This window comes from Glycine max, chromosome 5 (genome assembly GCF_000004515.6).
Source record: "Glycine max cultivar Williams 82 chromosome 5, Glycine_max_v4.0, whole genome shotgun sequence".
NCBI classification, from domain to species: domain Eukaryota; kingdom Viridiplantae; phylum Streptophyta; class Magnoliopsida; order Fabales; family Fabaceae; genus Glycine; species Glycine max.
In genome coordinates this window covers 32,827,212-32,851,415 of record NC_038241.2, presented here as the reverse complement: position 1 = coordinate 32,851,415, position 24,204 = coordinate 32,827,212, and the positions used below count along the sequence as shown (strand labels likewise).

Genomic DNA, 24,204 nt, shown 5'->3' with positions numbered 1-24,204 from the left:
AGCTTTTAGTTTTCAAAAATTTTAAAAATAAGTATGATGTTTATTTACTGATAATGTAAAATTTTAAAATAATTATTTTAAAAATTAATAAATTTATTGTATATAATAGATTGTGATTGAATGAATATGTAAAATAAATTATAAAACCAAACAATACATAATCATTTTTCTCAAAAATAAATTATTACCACTTGCTAAATTATTGTTTAGATTAATTAGTAATTTCAAATTTAAACTTTAGATATGTAGTTGGAATGAATAGTCATAGGACAAATCTTATTGTCCACGATTAATCTAATTGGTTAAAACAAAATTACCTCTAATAAGAAAATAGGTGTGATTTGATATAAAAAAAGTAGACAAATAATTGACATCAATTTATTTTATTTTAAGTTTTAAAGAGATTACCGATCACTTTTTTTATTCTTTCAACCTGAAACAACATATAGATTCAAATAAAGTCTAAGACGTCCATGAACTAGCAGTGCTATTTACTTATTTAGTATGAAATTTTTTGCACGAGTACGTAATAAATGGAAAAGTAATATGGACTTCTCCTGCTCTCTTGCTTATAAAAAAAAAGACAAAAATAGAAGGGGGAGAGCATAGGGCAATGATGATGAGCTAGAGAAAATTTGGAGAGATATTGGAATAAATACTCTAATATTAAAAATTTATATGATTATATCATGTGATTTTTTTACATGATTTTAAAATTGTTTTCTAAGATATACTGCTCAATAACAAATTTCTCCTCTAAAATGTATTAAATTTTGAAAATAAGTATTTTAAAATACAAAAACCTGAAACAAGAAATATTTTCTCATCCTCTTCTTTTGTTTTACGAATTTAGCTTTAAGAATGTAGGTAATTTAAAGTGATGTTGCATGTGGTGAGGCATCAACTTGGTGCGATCATATGTCTAAAAAAAACTTAAATAAGCAATGTGATAATTGTCATATATTCCTACATTTTGTAGTTATTTTGTGACAATTATGTTATATTTTTTATGCTTTTGAGTTTTGTTTATATTTTGCTTACTTAAATTTTGAATAAAAGCTTAGTTTGTTTAAAATTTTCTAATTTTCTATTTTTTTATGGATAATTTTGAATTGTTTGTTTGTGTTTTTTTTTATGATTTTGGATTGTTTGTTTGTGTTTTTTTTATGAAATTTGATGAAGTATCATTTAGAGAAGAGTTGAAAATTTATAGCACTATTATGGAAGGAAAAACAAAAGGAAAGAATTTGGGATTTCACTACTAAGGCTTAATTCTACCACTTTGGTAGGTCTTAAGCCCAACTTTGGAAAAAAAATATGGATGTTATTGTATGTGCTTAAAGCTAGAGGTGTTCATGAGTTGGATCGAGTTTGGTTAAGCTCATTATCCAATTAGATCATAATTTTATGCCTTGGGTCAGGTTTGTGTTTTTTATGGGTTGGATTGATTGGATGTGACTATTTAAAAAATATTTTTATTTTTGAAAAAAAAATTAAGAACAATATTATTATTTTTCGCTTAAAGCTTTGTAAGTATATAATGACTAATGCATTTGAAAGGAATTATAAAAATATTTAACCAATATAATTAATATTTTAATGTTAATACAATATTTTATTTTAGATAAAAAAAAATAAAGTATGATATTAACATTCGAAAGCATACACAAAATCAAGACCAAAATAAAAACAACTTAAAAAAGGAAAATTTCATGGATGATTTAATTTAATAAACTATGTGAACTAAAAATTATTAATGTGTTTTGTATTTAATAATTAATTTATATATAATAAATTAAATTATATGATATGGGTTGAGTTGAGTCGAGTTAAAAAAAAATCATTACTCAACCCTTGCATGATTAAGTCTTAATTGAGTTGGGTTAGATTCGATCCAAACACTTTAGAAACCTAACTCAATATAATTGGATTGGGTTGGATCATGGGTAGATTTAGACCCGATGAACACCCCTAACTTAAGGAGTCACTTTTGGGACAATTTAAACATGATCTTGAAGCTGAACATTTAATGTTGTTGTCAATGCTTAAGTGCACCACTTTTGAGACCGCTTAAGCACAACTTTAGAAGGCATGTGTTGTTTGTTCGTGCTTACATTGGAGGTGGTGTCTATACTTTGGGATTCATCATCTTTTTCATCGTCAAGTTTGCTTTCTCCAATGGCCATGAGAAGCTAAATTCATCATTCGTTGGGATTTAATGTAATCAAACATATTTTCATGTAATTACTCTTTTTATTATTCAATAAAGAATTATTATTGCTTATCTTCTATGTTCAATGCTTGTTTTAGTTTGATGACCCGATTGCATCAATCTCTTTATTCAATTATAATTGGAAATTTTAATTTAATTGCAAACTATAGGGAACACCCAATAATTTTTATGTCTAGGGATAGGGTAAAAAGGATTGGATATCATTAAAATCCTTATTCCTAATGCAAGATCAAAGGACTTAGATTCTCTCAGTTAAATGATTAAGATTTGAATAAAGTTGTGGGTTGATGATAACAAACATTTTTTTGAATAAGAAAACAGAGGTTGCATGTTAGGATGATTTGATGAAATTAAACCTAACAAATTTCTCCTATTGATTTAAAATCTGTTTATTGTGCATGCCAATTGTTTGTGAAAATTCAAAAACTCAAATTTCTCACTTTTTCTCATTTATATTTTATGAAATTGTCTTTTAGTCTTGGTTACTTCATCTATTAATCTTCATAATCTATTTAATTTATTACTAATTATCAAATTATCGCACAAGTCAAAGTAAAAATGATATTTTACTTACTACTTTATTACTTGAGTAATTTGGCATTCTTACCAAAATCCCAATAAGAGCAAAAATTAAAATTTGTAAACATGTAAGGAAACATAGATTATATGTTTTGTGAAGTAATTATTTTTTTAAGAATATATATTCAAATTATTAAGGATAAAAATTATGAAATGAGTTATTGTTATTATTTATATATATATATATATATATAATTCAATTTACCTATTTTAAAATGTGTGAACAACTAATTCTTTGAAAAATAAAAGAAATGCGAAAATATTTAATGTATTAATTTTGATAAATATGTTAGAACCAATAAATAGCATAAATGATATATTGTGAGTAAAATTGACTTTTCAATAACATTAAATACTGTATTTAATAAATATATAATATATAGTAAAATTCTTAAGTATGTAAAATAAGAAAAATATTATATATATTTATGAATTTAGCATATTAAATTAATATGTTTGAAATTTTATGTTTTAATTAATTTCCATAAATATCATTTACGCAATAATACAAATAAATTTTTTATTGATATTTTCATATATATATATATATATATATATATATATATATATATATATATATATATATATATCAAGGAATTAATTTTGTATTAATTGTGTTTTATTTCAAAATATGTTTTCAATTTATTTAGATTTATATAAGAAGTCATTTGTTTAATTGGTATATATTGTATTTTTTATATTTCACAAATACTGTAATTAATATTTTATAAGTAAAATTGACTTTTCAAAAATATTAAATACTTTATTTATTAAATATAATATGAAGTCAAATTATATATATATATATATATATATATATATATATATATATATATATAAGTAAACAAGAATTGAAAAAGAATTATTAATGTTAACATTGACTGCATTAATACAATATTTACACAAATATATAAATAAATGAATCTGTTTTCTTATATAAGAATTCATATGTTTAATAGGTATATATTTTATTTATTATATTTTACAAATACTATAGTTAATATATTATAAGTAAAATTCACTTTCTAAAAATATTAAAATTAATACCAAAAGTTATTGTTTCAAATGATCAAACTCGATTTTCTTAAGTAAAATATCGAGTTTGAGTATTATAAATGAAATAAAATATGATAAGAAGAAAAGATTCACTAAAGATGATCCGTTAGTTTCAGTAACACAAATTAACCATTAACAAATTTAACAGATACTTCACACAATTGCCATGATTAAAAAAAATTAAAATTTAATCTATTTATATATACATGTTACTATATTTCTTTACATATAAGTTAACTATGTTACATTTAACGTAAGCAATATTTGTACAAAAAATATAAATAGATTTTTTTTACCTAAACAGTATGATACAATTTTATTATACTTTTAAAAAATGTGTTTATAATATATATATATATATATATATATATATATATATATATAATTTAAAAGATTCAACTGTCTATAAAATAGTTTTACAATATTATTTAATTACAAATTACTTTTCAAATTATTTTAAAAAATCAACAAATTTATCATATATAATAAGTTGTGACTCAATAAATGTGTAAAATTTCTCATATTATCAATATATAACTTTTTTTCTCATTTATTATTTACATAATATTTCAGAAAATAGTATATAAAACATATTTTAAAGAAGAAAAATTCAAAGGTTATAAAAAAATTGATTCCATATATTTCATATGTTTGGTATTTTCATTATTCATATCATGGGCTTTTTATTGCTATTATCATGTGTCTCATACATTTCTACATGATGGCACATTGAATCAAAATCCACCTGTGCTTTGATATTTTTGAAGCAATCACATAATTTTTTTTTTAACAATACAGATGATTATTTTGTTTACATAAGTTTTTATACGGTTGAATATTATAGCTATTACATTGGCAAACCAAAAATAAACAATATTTTGATCTCCATATGCACATATATACATATAGACGTCTTAATATGTAATAGTCACAGAATATACGAATAAATTTAATATATATCAACTTACTTTATTTCCAAATCATTTTGATGCCTGTATAAAACCCATGTTCAGTCCTCGATATAAGAAGAGCATGTTGAAATTTTCGTACTGACAGTGATGCCAAAAACAGTAAGTCAACCCTCACTTCACAAGTTACCTTAACTTTTGGACTGAATTAGGTCCAAAATCCGAATTCTAATGATCAGAAAATAAAAACTGAACAAATAGCAAAGCACTTTCAAATTGCAATTATTCTTCAGAACAATGTAACATTTTACACCAGGAGGGAAATGCAACAGGCATATTTAACATGCTTGGGTGTAAGCAGCAAAAGGCATTTCATACCTATAGAAACAAAAAATAAACATTGACAAAGATTGGCTTTTTTTAAGAGCACCAATTGCAGCAAGAAAATGATAAATATGAGGAAGGGACATGACCAGTTCTTCGTATATACTCTGCTTGCTCTTCAGTTTTTGCAGCTTGATGATTTCTATTGGCTTCTGCTGCTGCACGCTTTTCCTCGGCCTTATGCCTTGCAGCTGCTAATTTATTCGTTAGCTTATCTTGTGCCTTACCTTGTATCCTTTCAACTTCTACCTGCAACCAAATTATTATTTATTATAAAATCATATTTTTGGGTAACTAACCATTTTTTTGGTAATACAATGTATTATTAGGACTACTACATTTATTGCTGGGAAGTTTGCTAAAATGTTAGAAATCTAGTAGAAGTCATCATTGCTTACTTAATTTTCAACACCAACATCTTGGTTTTCCTATTCAAATGTATCAGTCAACTCTCAAACTTCAGCACTCCATCACATAAGAGTTCTTTGGACTTTGAAGGGCATGCAACTCAAAGTCCTCTTCCATCTTGTGCTGAAATTCAACTTCATTTAGAAGCATAAGGATTGAACTCCTGATGACATGGTCATAAAGGCTCTAATTCCATGTGAAGAACTAATTCTCCTAAAGGCTAACATAATGCTCAATTTAAAGTGAAATATACACAGACTAAAGAAATAAGCATAAATTCTCTCAGTATACCAGAAGGGATAGCCACTTATTTCTGTATTCAGATTGGGACAAAATACACATATATTTGATACTCATACTATTGTTCACTTATCAATGCACCTCATAGTCTTGACCAATAAGAGAACAGTACATGGCTTCACCTATGGTTATGTTGGTTATTTTGAAAAATCGAGATGATACTGGATAAATCTGAAGTCGTGTATAACACTTTCAGATTGAATCAAATTTCGGGGTTCAACCAAAATTGTTCAATCGGATAAAATCAGAAGATTATAATTCAAGAGTTTTGTTTTGGTCTTGTATGTTTTGTCACCCGTTATGCTTTCTGAACCAGAATGATTATTTATGATCAAAGAACAAGTGGTTTTTGGCGGTTGATGGAAGTTATTTCTTTTTAAAAACTGCCGTTGATAGAAGTTTTAGTAACTTCCATGTAACTTCCAACCGTTGATGGAAGTTTTAATAACTTCCATATAACTTCCAAAATTTTCCTAAACCGAACATCTCGTTATTACATTAAAACAAGCGTGCACTCTTATTTTAACATAATAAAGAGATCAATTACACTAAAATGTCCAACAAACCTCCCCCATTTTAGTGTAATTACCGATCAAATCACCAAAGTCATAACATACAACAAACTACTGCATAAATGAAATAACGTGACGATTGAATTTCATCTTAGCAAATTACACGTTTCAAATATTCGAATATCAGGGTGTCACTAAGGATTGAACCCTTTCTATTCATAATGAATACATGAAGATAATTTGCACAATAGTTTATAACATTACTCTTGCTCGACACTAGTTTACTAGCCTGTGTCCCTATCCTTCATAAGCATATCAAAGCCAAGTCCCAGCTTCTTGAAGCGGCTAAACTTCATGCTTATATAGGTAGTCCTTTTCTTTCTTGCACCTGCAAATGCAATTTTTCAAAAGAACCATTGAGAAGTTATACTTCAACCTCCTTAACTTGCAGAACCGAACACATACCTTTTGGGATACTTTCGATGATGTGTTTCAATCTCTACATGTTAAGCTTTCCACATTGAATTCAGCACCTAATGTCATATTAGATGGGAATTGGGTATCTTAACATAAGAGATTTCAGATGGACTTTAATCCTAATCCCACAGCCGACCTTTTCACGAGATCTCTACTTAACCCTTTGGTTAAATGATCGCCAAATTATGCTGAGTTCTCACAGCCCTACATCCCCAAATTTTGAGATAACTCAAATTTGGTGTGTTTTTGTGCCAAAGTTCATATGGGGTAACCTTATTCCTTTTGTTAGGAATTCGGTTCAACAAGTAGCAGGCTGTCAACATAGCCTCACCCCAAAATCCTTCACTTAAACCCGAATAGGATAACATGGAATTCACCATTTCTTTCAAGGTTCTATTCTTCCTTTCGGTTACACCATTCTGTTGTGGTGTATAGGGAGCTGTAGTTTGATGTATTATTCCAGTAGATTGAAAATAAACCGGATCATAATACTCACCTCCCCTATCCGTACGAAGAGTTTTGATTAACCCATTTTGATGAAGTTCTACCTCTTTCTTATAAATTTTAAATTTATCAAGAGCTTCATCTTTTGTATTTAATAAATATACATAACAATACCTTGATGCATCATCAATAAAAGTAACAAGATATTTTTTATGACCTAATGATGGAGTAGTATGCAAATCACACAAATCACTATGAATAAGGTGTGAGACTTTAGTCTCACTTTTAACATCCTTAAAAGGTTTCCTAGTGATCTTGGTCAACATGCAAGTTTTGCATTTTTCAATGTTCATATCAAAAGGAGGAATCATACTTGTTTTTGACATATCTTTTAATCTTTTGTAATGAACATGTCCTAATCTAGCATGCCAAATTTCTAATTTTGTCATATTAATTATAGAACTACACGAGGTCATACAAACAGATTCATGAACAAAAGGAACATTAATGTTTAATTTAAACATTCCATTACAACGATAACCAAATCCAACAAACGAACCATGTCTTGACAAGATGTACTTGTCACTTTCAAGTACTTGCTTGAAACCACAATTATTTAAAACCATACCAGACAATAAGTTCTTACGAATACCAGGTACAAATAAGACATTATCCAAATACAAACTTTTTTCGGAAGTAAAAACTAAATTCACACAACCTAATCCTAGGATTGGTTCAGTTGCAACATTGTCCATCTTCACAATAGAGCCATCATCGATTGGTCTAAATTCCTTGAACCAACGACGATCTTTGCACACATGGCTTGTTGCTCCCGAATCAAACCACCAAGCAACGTCATCATCCTGCACATAGTATGCATCAGATATTAGTGATACATAATTTGAATTCGTATTCGAATTAAAATTATTCACTACAATTTGACCTTGTTGCTTTTCAGGATCATTAGACCCACTTGGACCAGCGTTGTTCTTTCCTTTGAACACCCGACAATCCCTCTTTAAATGACCAGGTTTCCCACACTTCCAACATGACAATTTTGTCTGTTTGTTTGGACCTTTGTTCTTATTTCCTTGAAATTTTCGTTTGTTACCTTTAGCATTGTAATTTTGCTTAACTGTTCCACTTTCCTCTACCATATTAACGTAAGAGGAACCTGCTACATTTTTATCATTGACTTTGTCAATTTCCTGAGCCCTCAGCGACTCCTCAATCATGAAATGACTATCGAGTTGAACCAGAGTCAACTCTTCCTTCTTATGTTTCAAGGTATGCTTGAAGTCTTTCCAAGAAGAAGGCAGTTTATCAATTATAGATGAAACTGCAATGGATTCATCCATTTTCAAATCATGTTGAGTAAACTGACCCAAAATCCGCAGCAGTTCATTATATTGTTCCATAACAGGCCTCGAATCAATCATTTTGTAATTAAAGAAATTACTAACTAAGAATTTGTTACTTGAGGCATCTTCTGCCATATACTTGGATTCAAGAGAGTCCCATAATTCCTTAGCAGACTCAACATTTTGATAAATATCAAAGAGAGAGTCAGACATACTGTTCAGAATGTGTCCACGACAAATGTAATCGTCGTTCTCCCATTTCGAACGCTTCCTTGTTTGATCCAGAGTTTCGTCTTCCATAAACACCGGCATCGGTGTACTCAGCACATACACCACTTTCAATGTTGTCAAGAGAAAGTGCATCTTCTTCTGCCATCTTCTGAAATCCTGCCCTTCAAACTTGTCCAACTTCGCAAACTTGCTTGTCATCTTCGAACTATCGTTCGTCATCTCGAAAAATTTGATTCAATCTTTAGTTGGTTATTTTGAAAAATCGAGATGATACTGGATAAATCTGAAGTCGTGTATAACACTTTCAGATTGAATCAAATTTCGGGGTTCAACCAAAATTGTTCAATCGGATAAAATCAGAAGATTATAATTCAAGAATTTTGTTTTGGTCTTGTATGTTTTGTCACCCGTTATGCTTTCTGAACCAGAATGATTATTTATGATCAAAGAACAAGTGGTTTTTGGCGGTTGATGGAAGTTATTTCTTTTTAAAAACTGCCGTTGATAGAAGTTTTAGTAACTTCCATGTAACTTCCAACCGTTGATGGAAGTTTTAGTAACTTTCATGTAACTTCCAAAATTTGCCTAAACCGAACATCTCGTTATTACATTAAAACAAGCGTGCACTCTTATTTTAACATAATAAAGAGATCAATTACACTAAAATGTCCAACAGGTTACTTATTAGAATTTTATTAAAGCTTTCTCAGATTAGTAACACAAGAACAGTACATGGTGTTAGACCCTATGAAGTCAATTTTAAGTTTATAAATTATGGTACAATATGGATTAAAATATATTAGATGTTCCCTTGTTTTCCGTTCACATACTCTGTACCTATTTAGGGTATCTTATTCATCTCCAAGCAGACATTGTGTTGCCATTGTTAGGCTGACTCAGATTCTTCCATATTAGGATTAGAGGTTAACATCCACAGGATTGTCCCAAAAAACTAAATTAAATAGCCATGTTGGAAACAACAAAATTAGTAATAAACTAATAATAACAGGCGTATACCTCAATTTTTCTCATCTTGGCTTCTGTTTTTGCTTTCTGGTGATTTTCCCATGCTTGAATTTTCATCTCCTCACGCCTAAACCTGTGTAATTAACAACATATTCCTGCTTCAGAGAATTTAGAATGTAGCAAAACAAAATAATATTAACCTATGTGTTTCTGAAACTGTTTAAATGCCCATAAAATATTGATCTCATGTTCCAAAAGTCTGGTTAATTATGTAGCGAAATTTTATTCATTGTGTCACAAATAAGAAACACATCCATAAATCTGTACTGAATATCCATGATAAAGGGAGGGAAGACAAATTTTAAGCTATTATTCCTAAGTCTCAAAGATACAAAGAAACTGACAGACATGAAATTTAAATACATACCTATAGGCTATAAACTCCACATATTGTCAGATTCAGACAATTAGGCCTTAAGTCCTTCCTTGGTTTATAATTTTTTCTGTTGCCTTTTATTATTTGTTTCCTTGTTTTTGTTTCTTCAGGAGTAGTTGGGTAGGTATAAAATTGCAGTCACTTTCAAACTACTGAAAAACTTAGAGCAATTCTATTGGTGATGCTTGTTTGGGTTCTTATTTATTGAAAACCGTTCTTCCTAAGAATCTGCTGTTGGAGTGCTACTATGACACACAAATTAAGCACCAGTTGTTTATTTAAGCGCCTGTGCTTTGTTATTTAAAATATATATATATATATATATATATATATATATATATGTGTGTGTGTGTGTGTGTGTGTGTGTATATATGTATATAATATAAAAATGGTTTCAAATGTTTTATCACTGGAAAGCTGCTGTTAAACAGTGCAGCAATGCATAATGTAGTTTTTTTGTAAAATCTTTTTTTACTAATATGAAATAAAAATTTTGAAAAAGCAAAAATATAGCCAATTTTCATATACAGATAATTTTTAAAATTTTTATAACTAGCTAAATTATTGATGAAATGTAAGGGCGTGGTATTATTAGTGGCGGTCCATTTAGTAAAGGTGCAGGGTTGGAGGGATTGGATGCCGAGTATGGATCCTCTCCTGCAGGCTTTGTCTCCAGCCTCTCTCCAGCAGGTAAGTTCAAAATGGTAAAAATGAGTGATATGTATAAATGGGACCCACTTAAGAATCCTAATGAGAGATGCTGGATTGGAGATGCTCTTAGGAGAATAATAATCCTTTTTATCTAGAATCACTATACATGATGACATGATTGGAATCTACACAAATCAAAAGAATTAATGCACTGAAGTTCTGCACTACAGTTTCTAGCGTTCAATTCAATTTTGTAACTATTTGTTTCCTTTGCTATATCTCTCCTCCTTTCTTTTCATTTTTCCTGCCTAGATTCTTCATCACCAAGTCATTTATGATGATTTGTTCAAACACAACACAAAAATTCAGGTACATCATTATCAAGAAACCAGGGGAAACCACAAACATGAAAAAGTTTTACAAAAGGCCACTTACAGAGGAAATGTAGTAGAAACATTACTTTTTATAGGATTAAACACCAAAAGAGAATGGTTGGTCCAGAATCTTTTGACAAATATTCAAGAATCTATTTGTAGCAAAAATTAAATAGACACTTGACAAAGACCAATGCTCTTGAAAGCTTAAGCTATTAAGTGGAGGCACTTAGGTGGTTTTACTTATATATTTTTAAGATGTGACAGATCACTCATGCAAGAGTTATTTGGACAGCACCCTATACCTGATGAAATTTAATTTAAGTATGAACAACCAGGCATGTTAACAGATTTATATCTCTAAAGCAACAGAGGTTATAGGACAGAAACCAAAACTTAAACAGATAATGTTAACATTAATAATTAGTATAAACTGACCTGGCCATGTACTTGGCCTTCTCAGCCTCCTCCCATGCTGCTGCACGTGCTTCAACGACACTCTTAGGTAATTCTGCTTTTGTTTTCAGGGAAGTGGATGCATCCTTATCCTCCTCTTCTTTGCTAGCCCAGGCAGCAATGTTCATTTTACCTAGTTGTGTCCCGAGAACCATTATTTCTCGCCTTGTTTTCATTTGTAGCTCCTTTTCGGACAACTCATTCATGTTGAGATTCAGATTGTCACTATGTAGATCAGTTAAAGTAGATGCAGGGGAGGCTCTGGGGGGAGTAGAAGGCCGGGAAGAATTAGGGCTGCGCATTGGTGTTGTTGCCCTCACTGGGGTACCTGTTCTTGATGGCTCCTGGCTAGCAATAGGGGTCATTTCGGTACCCATATCTCTCATTGACACAGACCGAGCTGTTGAAGGGGGAGGAACAAATGTTGTTTCATTTTGGATTGCAAGAGATAAATTGTGCTGGCTGAGACTAACTATCAATATCAAATAACAGAAAGGTAATGAAAGAACAAGGAATTAGTAAGAGTCAGCTATATGCACAATAACTACTGAATTAAACTAGACACAATTTATTTAACTCTTTCAATTGCAATTATGTCAATCAACTTCTGGTTATAGGATACCATTTTGAGAGAGAAAGAAAGACTTCTCAAGCATTTTGGTGTAGGAGAACATGCTCATGTCCATTTCTCTCAAATTTTTATTAACCTAGGTTATACAGCTTGAGACTTTTGAACTCTAATCAACAGCAAAGTAAGTAATAATTGTCAAAAAAAATAAAATTATGTAGTTCACTTGAAGACTTTGTCTTATTGGAAGTATTTTGAGGTGTACTATCTTAATTTTTTTTAAAAATAATAAGATTCATGCAAAATTATAAACAGACCAAACATAATTGTAATTAACCATTGGTGAAAGTATAAAATCTATACCAAGAAGCCAAAGGTTAAACCTTACTTAATGTCCACATGAAAATGCCCCCCGCCCCCCAAATGTTTTCGTATGAATGAAGCTAGGAGCTTGCCTGGTTCACAATATCAACAATCATAAATCATACACTGGCATATAAGTGTAAATCCACCCAGCTCACATTACTCTTTACAGAGGATTATTTTGCAATCCATCTCCCAAAATTTGTCTTCATCTTTTATTGGAAAATCTTGTAGCAATGCCATATGAAAAGTACAAGTCAATTCAGTATATCCATTTTGATGGCAAGTGATTATCTCATAGGCCAATGCAGAACATCATAAGAGAATACTGCCAAAATTTAAGCACTTTGCTGATGATGCAAGGCAGTCGAAGGCGGAAAGCATAGGATTAAAATTATCAAAACAAAATTTTTCAAAGGGGTATTGAAGGCTCAACAAATGAAAGACAGTGGGGTTTTCAGGCACTAGAAAGTGTTGAATTGTAAGGCTAGATTGATGGCTAACAGAACCTGCAGGATTGGATTTGGGGGTTGACAGGGTTTAGGGAAAATTCAAGCAGTGTCTAACAAAGGATTTGATGAGCTCAATATTATTTCTACCAAAACAATATGACCCAAGTTGTTGATAAAATTAATAAAGCCACAACAGAAGAAAATAAAGGGAGAAACCTCGGCATCTGCTAGAACTATGAGGAAGGGAGAGTTAGTTACTACAGCTAGGATATTGATTAGTTAGTTAGTTAGTTAGAGGGGTTTATTAGATATAAACAAGGGAAGAAGGATAGGAGAGAGGGAGCCCTTATCATCTGTAGATCGGGCATTAGCTCTTTGTGAAAGGAGAAATCCTTTGTGAAGAGTGTGAAGAGAAAACCCTTGGAGGAGAGTTTTATCTCCTATTTTCTGTTCTTTTCTCACTATTCAATAAAATTATTTATTTTCTTCCTCATTTCAAGACTTGGTTCCTAACAATTGGTCCGACTTGCCGGATTCATTTATGATACTACAGTACTGAAAAAGTGGGTACTATTACCATTCAATATTTTTTAATATATACACACACACTTAGCCCCCTTCGGAATTAGCATTCAACTTCCAACAAGCTTTGAAACCAAAAAGAAGAATTGCAGTAGTACCCACTCTTTCAGTAATAAGTAGTACTGTAGGATACCCACTAGGGTCGACCTAGTGGTGGGGGTTTTGAACAAAATGCATGAGAATATAGATTCTAATCTCAGTGCAACCATCATACACCAATAAAAATAAAAAGTAGCGAGGGGACTACAAATTTTCCAAAGAGAAAGGGGAGCATCACACACCTAGCAGCTAGGAGTTTCCCAGAATATATAGCTAACTACATCATTCATACAGGGCCCATCAAACATGGGGACCAAATAAACCATATTAGGGCCCAGGTTGAATAACCAGACCCAAATAAACATAGAGACCTTGAAAAGTCAAAATGATAATAATTTAAGAAAAAACACACACAAAAATGACACCCATACAGATGCCTTCCTGAAAATAAGTTATTAACTGAATTAACACTAATCTACCTGAGTTCTAATTGTGATCTGTAAGCTTATGTCATCTGGATTACAGAGTCAACATATACTCGACACACTACAAGTGATAAAAAAACATAATCTTTCACAAAAATAGCAAAAATAAAATTATAACGAACAAAAAGTATGTTTATGAGATAACTCCAGTAAAGAATTCCAAAACACAATCAAACATTTACCACAAAAACTTGCAATTGCATAGGGATCAGCCTCCCAACTCACAAATTTCTGTCCTCCACTATCCATCTTAGTTTGATTTGTATCAATTTTCTTGGTATCTGGTTCATCTAAAGCAATTTCTTTTTGATCTGGAACTTCAACAACAACCTTCATCGAAGATTGCCGGCTTCCATAACCAAGACTACCAGCCTTACGCGGTCCTGCATGCCCACCTTGCCCCTGGGTCTGCGCTGTCTTTGGCCTGTTTGAAGTTGGACTTGCTATCCACTTCTGTGCATCATCCCATTTAGATGGTGCTGGTTTTGAGAATGGCCCCACGGGCACCCTCTGTGGGGCACGCTCCGCCTTTTGAAATTCGAACATTGATGAGGACATGCTCATATTATCGTGCCCACTATCATAATCTGAAGAAGGGTCTTCTAAGACTCTATTCCTTGAATTCACTGCTGCATTGGCCTTCACAAAACGATCACCACCAACTGCCTCTATGCTACTAGTGCGAACTATAGCAGAAGTTGAATAATCAGGAAGGACACTCACAACATCTACGTCTTTACAATGATCAGAACTGCTACCACCTGTAACAGATATGTCAAATAGAATGGCAATTAACAAACACTTGATACACATACATATATGACACTGCTTACAAATATCATTGTATAAACTAATCAAAAACACCAAACAAAAGAAAGGCAGACGCAAGGTTTAAATAGTATACCATATATGAAATATCAAGTACATTATGTATCAAAGAATGACTTGTTCCCTTTTCTTCACTTTCTTCACCCTTTTGCATATAATTTAAATCATAGTATACTGCCAAATTTCCACAAAACTACAGGAGTGAAATAAAACATCACAGGCAACAACACAACAATGGTGACGGAGAAATCACCACACTCAGTCAAAATCTTACATTTTGAGAAACGCAATATCTTGGATTTACAACTTCTCAAGCTTCAAGGCAGCATCATATTTGTCAAGACTAAGAATGGATGAGCATACATACCAGATTCATCCATGTCTGAATTCTGAGATCTCGTGGTCAAAGTAGAATCAAGCTCTTCCTCTTCTTTTCTCTTCTTCTCCACACCCAGTAGCATGCTCCTCAATTTTCCAGGCGAAAATCCCCCAACACCCTGCAAACCCAAGTTCCCATAAAGCCAAAGGCAAATCAGAGAATCCCAAAAATGAAAAGATCAAAACAAGTGCTTGCACTTTGCAGAATACTAAGCAACTCTGACAATGATACTCACTTTCCAAGTACAACACAACACACATATGTAAGAGAGAAGAAATATTAAAAAATGCAAATCAAGCAAAAACAAAAAAGGTGAGGTGGGATGAAAGAGATAGAAGAGATACCTGAGGCTTTTGGATCCTCTCGTAATCCATATTTGACAAATGGGTTGTCCTTGTGGGAGCAAAAATGCAATCTTTACATAATGCAGTTAGTGTTCATCACTGGCTATAAGCCAAGTACTACTTCTTTGGGTTTGAAGCTTTTGAGTTGCAAAAGTGAGAGCCTTCACAAGAGAGAGAGAGAGAGAGAGTTGGAAGACAAGAAGATCCAGTAATAGACGGCCCTGTCTCTGACCTGTTGTACTACATCGGCTTTTGTGGACCACTTCCCCGCCCCATATAATGTTAATCCCTTTTGTTACTTCTAAGTTCCATGTGCTATGTGCTATGTGCAATTATTATCCGTCTTGTATTGTAATGCAAAAAATCTATCAAATTTAGCACTAACGGGCAAATCATGATAAGAGAGGAGTTTAACTTCCAATCACCCTAATCATGCTGCCACATGATTGTATCACACAGTAATACTACTTCGTTATAGTTAAATTATGAGAGATTAATTAATTATTAGAGTGAGTTTGATAGTTCAGAAATTTTTTTATATAGCTTACTACTATACAAAAGCATTTTTTTTATAAAAAAATACCATGTTTTAAGAGAATATCAAACTTTTTTCTATAAAATTAAACAGTAAGAAGATGTGTGTGTGGGTTTTTCTTTTAATAAAAGAAGTGTTATGGTATTATATAAACTAAAAATACAATGATTAATATTTTTCACTTTAATCTTTGATTACATTATAATTTTCCGTAAAAAAAAAGGACAACTCTTATGGGCGTTTTTTTTAATAAAAACAATTTAAAAACCTTTATGAGATTATTATTATCTATAAATCAAATATTTAACAAAATCCTTTTTATCGAAAAAAATAGTATGAATTTGAAATTTGATTTTTTTTATTTGTCAGGGCTATGAAAATTGCAACTTATTGTTAAATTTATACATCTTAATAAGTTTAGACTTATGATAAAAGAGGAGAAAAATTACATTTTTGCAAAAATTGATTATATATATATAATCAATTTCCCATATATCAATAATTGCTTTTTTATTTTTTAAATAAACTTTCTTATTCAAAATTAAAAAGAAATTAAAAATTTAACTCCTTAAATAAATTTATTTATCTTGATTTAGACTAATTCAAACCTAATACTATAATATTTAAATTAAAGAGTCTCGAATTCAAATGTAAATTACTCGGTATATATTAATGAAGTCATTGACCATAAAATTCTTCTTAAGATCTCAATTATAAGGTGATAATTCATTTTTTTATTACAAATAACCATATAAACTTCAAATTTATAAAGTATTGTTCCAATCAGACCGTATTCTAAATAAGCCTCGAAACTAAAATTCATCATATCTTATGTCTATTTCTTATGAATTTATTTTGTTTGGGAGATGATCATATTGACACTGAGTGCACTACTCAGAGGAAAAAAAAGTTATAGACATTTTTTCAAAATACAAAATAAAATGCAATTTCTAGATTTTCCAATTTCTAGGTTGGGCAACTAATTTACAATTTGGATTTTGATTTTAGTTTGCAATTGTTTGTTTTAAAATTTGTGTTGATCATCATTTTCACGTTTCTAGTATTTTAGATTGAGGTTTTGGTTTGTTTTTCCTCTCCATTCTGTTGATCAAAAATATTTTTTTCTTAAACAATTGTTTTCTGTATAAACAACGTTTAATTATATGAGTTTTATAAACTTGCTCAAACTACAAACGAATATTTGGTTCAATTTTCATATTTAAGAGTTTAGTTAAACATCAGCAACATTAGAGACGCTCTTAGACACATTTAAATATTTTAATTTTTCCCTTAATAAGGAAACATTAAGCCAAATTATTATGGTGGATAAAAGTAATTATCATGAGTTTTTTTTTAAAGAGTAATTATGATGAGTTGTTGAGCTACTTGAACGATTATTTATATATGCAAGACATATCATCTTGCTTGACACTTGCCAAAATTTAAATTCTAACTAATATCATGTGGCATGAACAATAATAGACGTTATGAGAAAAAAGATGGGTACTAACGAGAAAAATATAATTTGGTAATATCAATTTTTTTTAGCATTGAAAAAAAATATAAGCAACTCCAACGAAAAAAGTGTCAACATCAAAAATAATTTTTTTTGTCTTATCAGTGGGAAAAATAAATAAAAATTTTATTAAAAATAAATATAAAATTTGGATATTTATTAGAAATTACAAATATATTTTAGTAAAAAATTAACAAATAAATCCTCAACCCAAACCATGGCAACGAAATTCTTTGCTGGGTTAGGGCTTGAAGGTAACTAGGGTATGAGGATAATTATTAATACATAATCATTTAAAAAAAGTTACATGGTTTAAAAAATATTATATACTATATAAATCGAGTCAATAAAACTTATCCAATTAAAATGGATAGGGAGACGTAGAATGATAATAAATTGTAAAATATAAGTATTATAAATATAGTAAGATTTATATTCATAGACTAAAATAACAGTCATTTCTGTATTATTTTTTATTATCATGTTGTCACATATTTTACTATCAATAACAAGAAGACAATTTTAGACTTATTTGATCATTATTTAGAGTGAGAAGAATTAGAGGTAGGGGGAGTAGGTAGGTGAAAAAAAGAAAAAAGGAAAATAAGTGGGAAATAGAGGTTAATATAGGTTGTTTTGTAGAAGAGAAATTAAGTGAAAAATAAAGGAGAAATAATTAAATTAAAATTATTTGATGGGTAAAAAAAACAGAGGATACTAGAATTATCATTGTTATTATTTTGTTTTTAAAAAAATAAAATAATTTACAATTTTGTGAGGGAAGAAATTATTTGTATAAGAAACTCACTTAGGTTTCGTCTAGATTCCTTCGAAAGTGGGTGATGTGAATTTACAATGGACAAACATAGATCTATAGCGACAAACACATATGAGGAGACATTGTAGTGGTAACATGATGTGTCATGGTTGTAATAGTTCACATGAAGCGTTCTATCTATTAAATGCTAGCGACTTCCATAACTTACTATTGGGATTGTTGTTGTGGTGACAATAGAAGCAAGAATGAGACTTTAGAACAAGACACAACACACAAAATGAGTCAATTTCTTCTCATATAAGTGAAGAAATGTTTTTGCACAGGCTTCATAATAACTTTTAAAAAAATATTTGTCACCTCTTCAATGCTAAACTTATGAAATTCATATTTTTCATGTAATTTTCTTCTTTTAATCCCATTTTAACTTTCTTTTGTTGTTACCAAACACTAATTACTGATTTCTAAATTGGCTAGACATTCTCATAGTAATCCTTAAATTTTGAAATTAAATCCATTAGTTACACTAATCCATGCCGCTAACTTTGTTATGAACTACAATGATGATAAATTATAAATTTTGGGTAATATATATATGAAGTCTTAGATTCAATTTTCAATGTAATCGTTATTTTTTTAAAAAAAGATAATATTTTTTAAGATCTAAATATGTTTTTAATAATTCAAAATTAGGGTTCTATTAGTCCCTCAAATTAAAATTTACATTTTTTTTAGTTTTTCAAATTCATGTTTTTTAGTCTATGGTAAAAAATTTGTCACAAATTATTCATTCAAATTGCTAAAAATTAGTCAAGAGGGACTAAAAAAACCTTTTGCAAATTTAAGAAACTAAAAAAAATATAAATATTAATTTAGGGACTAAAAAAGACTAACCCCAAATTTAAAGAAAAAAAATATATTTAAGCCTAATTTTAATTTCAAAGATCTATTTAATGTAATTTTAAAAATTACCATGACAGTTTGAAACGATTAGGGATTTACTCAATGCTAATTTCACAACTTTTGTTTACTTTTTTTTAAAATAAAAAAAAAAGTCAATTAAAACTGACTAGGAAGTTGAATAGTAAAACGAATGGCCGGAATGGTCTTCCCGTTCCATAAACCTTAGTAGCATTCATTCTTGTTCCTTCAACACTAGCTATGAAACTCCTCTTGCATTACCAACACCAATCCCCACTATGAAGAATCCAAATCCAATCGAACTTGTTTTCACCAAACATGTTGCTTTTTGCGCGCAACATCGGTAGCAGGGCCTCACTCCGAGTAAGCTCCTTCCATTCCTCACCCCTTCAAAATCCTTTTCCCCTTTTCTTCACTCCTTCATCCCTCTCCTCTCAAAATTCAATTTTTGCTCGCCCCATGATTTGGTTCGCCAGTTTTCTGTGTGTTATGAGATACCCCTTTGTCTCAAAACCTTCTTTTGATGACATTGCTTCCGAATCAATGCGTAGTTTCTTGCAGCAGGACCGTCCCCACTTGTTTGATTCAGCATTGGTACCCATTTGGGTGTCTAAGGATTTGCTTAATCTGAAAGGGGACCCTAAATCAGCCCTGAAGTTCTTCAAGGAGGCAGGGGCTCGAGCCGGGTTTCGCCACGCCGCGGAGTCTTATTGCGTTTTGGCTCACATTTTGTTTTGTGGAATGTTTTATCTTGATGCCAGGAGTGTCATTAAAGAGTGGATTTTGTTGGGGAGGGAGTTTCCAGGTTGTGATTTCTTTGATATGCTGTGGTCTACTAGGAATGTTTGTAGGCCTGGTTTTGGAGTGTTTGATACTTTGTTTAGTGTTTTAGTGGATTTGGGGATGCTTGAGGAGGCCAAGGCAATGCTTTTGGAAGAAGAACAAGTTCATGGTTCTGCCAAAAGTGAGGTCTTGTAATGATCTTCTTCACAGGCTTTCAAAATCAAGCAAAGGGGAATTGGCATTAAGCCTTTTCAAGGACATGGTTGTGGCTGGCCTTTCGCCCTCAGTTTTTACGTATAATATAGTGATAGGCTGTCTGGCCAGAGAAGGGGGCATAGAAACTGCCAGGAGTTTATTTGAAGAAATGAAAGCTCTGGGTCTTAGGCCAGACATTGTCACCTATAATCCTCTCATTTATGGGTATGGAAAGGTAGGGATGTTAACTGGAGCAGTCACTGTGTTTGAGGAAATGAAAGATGCAGGATGTGAACCAGATGTGATAACATACAATTCTCTTATTAATTTGAAAGAATTCCTCAAGCTTTTGAGTATCTGCATGAGATGAAGCAAAGAGGGTTGCAACCAAATGTTGTAACTTATAGTACCTAATTGATGCATTTTGCAATGCAGGCATGATACTGGAAGCAAATAAATTTTTTGTTGACATGATACATGTTGGTCTTCAACCCAATGAATTTACGTATACATCTCTAATTGATGCAAATTGTAAAATAGGTGATCTCAATGAAGCATTTAAACTGGAAAGTGAGATGCAGCAGGCTGGAGTTAACTTAAATATCGTCACCTACACTGCATTACTGGATGGTCTTTGTGAAGATGGAAGAATGAGAGAGGCAGAAGAATTATTTGGGGCATTGTTAAAAGCTGAATGGACTCTTAATCAGCAGATTTATACTTCCCTTTTTCATGGATATATCAAGGCTAAGATGATGGAGAAGGCAATGGATATTTTATAGGAAATAAACAAGAAAAACTTCAAGCCAGATCTGTTGCTGTATGGAACTAAAATATGGGATTTTTGCAGACAAAATAAAATAGAAGATTCTATGGCTGTAATTCGGGAGATGATGGATTTTGGTCTGATTGCAAATAGTTACATATATACAACCCTTATGGATGCATATTTTAAGGTTGGAAAAACCACAGAGGCTGTTAATCTATTACAAGAGATGCAAGATTTGGGTATCAAGATAACGGTGGTAACGTACGGTGCACTAATTGATGGTTTATGCAAAAAAGGTTTAGCTCAACAGGCTGTTAGTTACTTTGACCACATGACTAGAACTGGTTTGCAACCTAATATTATGATTTATACTGCTCTGATTGATGGCCTTTGTAAAAATGATTGTGTTGAAGAAGCCAAGAACCTGTTCAATGAGATGCTGGATAAGGGAATCAGTCCAGATAAATTAATTTATACTTCTTTGATTGATGGGAACATGAAGCATGGAAATCCTGGAGAAGCTGAGTTTGCGAAATAGAATGGTTGAAATAGGTATGGAGCTAGACCTGGCAGCTTATACTTCACTGATTTGGGGTTTTTCTTGTTATGGTCAAGTACAACTTGCAAAGTCGTTGCTAGATGAGATGCTCAGGAAAGGCATTATTCCTAATCAAGTTCTCTGTATTCATCTATTGAGAAAGTATTATAAACTAGGAGACATCAATGAAGCTCTGGCGCTTCATGATATGATGAGGAGGGGCCTAATTCCAGTGACTATTGACATAACAGTTCCTTCTGTACACACTTGAGAGGAAAACATGTTATACATACTTGGTCTACTGTTCCTTATTTTGGTGGCCTACAATCTAGATTGCTTCATTTTATACCAAGTTCAATAGCATCATTGAAATGAATTTGATGCATCATTCGATAATGGCAACTGGCTGTTCCAATTGATGCATTCTCATTCTCAAGGCACTTGAATTTTTTATGATGTAAATCCTGCAGCTTCCGGGATTTGTACATCAATAATCATGTTCTCATTTGATAATCAAGTCAACCATAACGTGATGTTTTCCTGGTTTGAAAGCAACTTGGCTAATATTATAACTAGGAAGCTCATAATTATAGGTACTGGACACTATTCTTCTTCTATATACTCAGATTTCTTTCCTTTCAAATTATGTACTTGATACAAGTTGTCTTGTAGTTTAATTCCTTTTGTTTCAGTGCCTTACTTCGACAGCTGTGTTACCTAATTGCACAAGCTTAGTGCTTCGCAATCTCATGAACTGACTTTCACAGAACAGCAAATCTTTATTTGGCAGATGTAGAGGAGTTCAGCCATAGTGGGATGCCCTTTTCACCACTTGGACAATCATAGTGGTGATTTCAAGTCCCTTTATAGACAAGGCCCCTCCCTATACAGAAACTTTGTCTGTTTAAGAAAACGCCTTCTCTCATAAAATCTTTCCTAGCTATGATGGGCTAGCACTACTTTTCTGATTCTATCTATGCATTTCACAATATAAACGCTTTCTATTGAACATTTTTTACACAGTTCATACATTTCCAAAGTAATTTTTATTTTGATAATAACTGTCAGCATTGTCATTGGTGTTAGGTACTCCTTTCTTTAATCTAACAAATTGATTTCAGTTTTATTGCATGGGGATTATAATTTGATGTGAGTTTTTCATTGCTAACTCAATAGGTATGTCAGTCTAAGATAATTTCCCCCCATATTTCTGCCAATTGTAAACCAACTACATATATAAGCTAACATGCTGATAATCAGAAGTACATTATTATCAGGTTGTTTCACTTGCTTGGAAGCTGAGGCGCTTTATGCTCCTGATATGGTCTCATGTACTTCGCTTCATGCAGGCTGCTTCTAGATGACATGGATCCAAGAGAGGTCTAGAGTTAGAAATTTGTGAATCACTCCAATGGGTGGACAGATTCAGGCTTCTCTTGTTCTCTCCCCAATCTTGTAGCTAACAAAGACAAACAGTCTAAAGATCAGGTGTATATTTATTTATTGATTGATTTTGGCATTAAAAAGTTTAGGGGAGAGAAGAGATTGTGTCATTTCAAGGTTACTAGATTCAAGGATGATTTACTGTTGTACTGGTAAAATAACTTAATAATAAAAGATCACCAGTATTCTCAGGTGTTTTGACCAGCCATTGTATCGCAATGAATAAACAACTAAATTGGACAGTGCCAAAACAATACCACCATATTATTGGTGTATGGCAAGTAGTATTTTCACAGCTTTTGTCTATATCACGTGTGACTACGCACTGTCATGAATGGCGCCCATATTCAATGAATGTGGGTACAAAAGTACATATGATGTAGATTTGAATTTTGTTAGCAGAAAAAAATTCAGCCCATAGAAACCCTTTATTCAATTTCTACCTACAGCATTCCATTTAACATGCATTTTCATCTAAAGAGCTCATGATGTGAGTGATGGAATCCAAAGGAAAAAATGGACCACAGGACATTAATGTAAGCTGTGGTATCCAAAGAAGAAATGGACGAGACCAAAATAAAAGATTATGATGCATAGCGAGTATAGATTTATTTTTTCTGTGTGTGCAAAATAAAATTAAATTATGCAACATCAGACGGTGACATGCATTCACCAATAAATCCACCCCCCACCGCATTTCACCTGAACCTGTCGGCGTTGTATTTATTTACTTGGCTCTACTTTCTACCCCCTGAATGCAATGTTTCATCAAGGATAAGGCCATTTAGTTGGTGTTTAAATGGGAAATATAACAGATGTGTTAAGCGTGGGGGTGAAGATAGAAACAAAAAACATGAAGGTCCCTAACAGAGAGGATTCAAGTTGTTATCATGGCTTCCTAACGAATGGGAAT

At 31.6% G+C, this 24,204-nt stretch overlaps 1 protein-coding gene and 1 pseudogene across 4 annotated transcripts; one reads left to right on the top strand and one right to left on the bottom strand.

Annotated features, from left to right (window-relative positions):
• Positions 1–5,034: 5,034 nt before the first annotated feature.
• On the bottom strand, positions 5,035–16,116 carry LOC100810593 (uncharacterized protein At3g61260). 4 transcript variants are annotated; one of them, XR_005891505.1, is made up of 7 exons: positions 15,817–16,116; positions 15,461–15,590; positions 14,448–15,026; positions 11,759–12,248; positions 9,911–9,992; positions 5,559–5,731; positions 5,270–5,409 (listed from the first exon to the last, which is right to left on the bottom strand). XR_005891505.1 is itself a non-coding variant. In XM_003524785.5 (6 exons), the coding sequence occupies exons 1-6, from the start codon at positions 15,844–15,846 to the stop codon at positions 5,197–5,199; spliced, it is 1,524 nt and encodes a 507-aa protein (XP_003524833.1). In that variant the 5' UTR covers positions 15,847–16,112; the 3' UTR covers positions 5,035–5,196. The 4 variants fall into 4 exon arrangements, 3 of the variants coding, with proteins under 3 accessions (XP_003524833.1, XP_006580076.1, XP_025984246.1); XM_003524785.5 differs by lacking the exon at positions 5,559–5,731 and having other exon boundaries at positions 5,035–5,409; positions 15,817–16,112; XM_006580013.4 differs by lacking the exon at positions 5,559–5,731 and having other exon boundaries at positions 5,035–5,409; positions 11,759–12,176; positions 15,817–16,111.
• A 3,611-nt stretch (positions 16,117–19,727) lies between these two features.
• On the top strand, positions 19,728–23,702 carry LOC100802938 (putative pentatricopeptide repeat-containing protein At2g02150; annotated as a pseudogene).
• Positions 23,703–24,204: the final 502 nt, after the last annotated feature.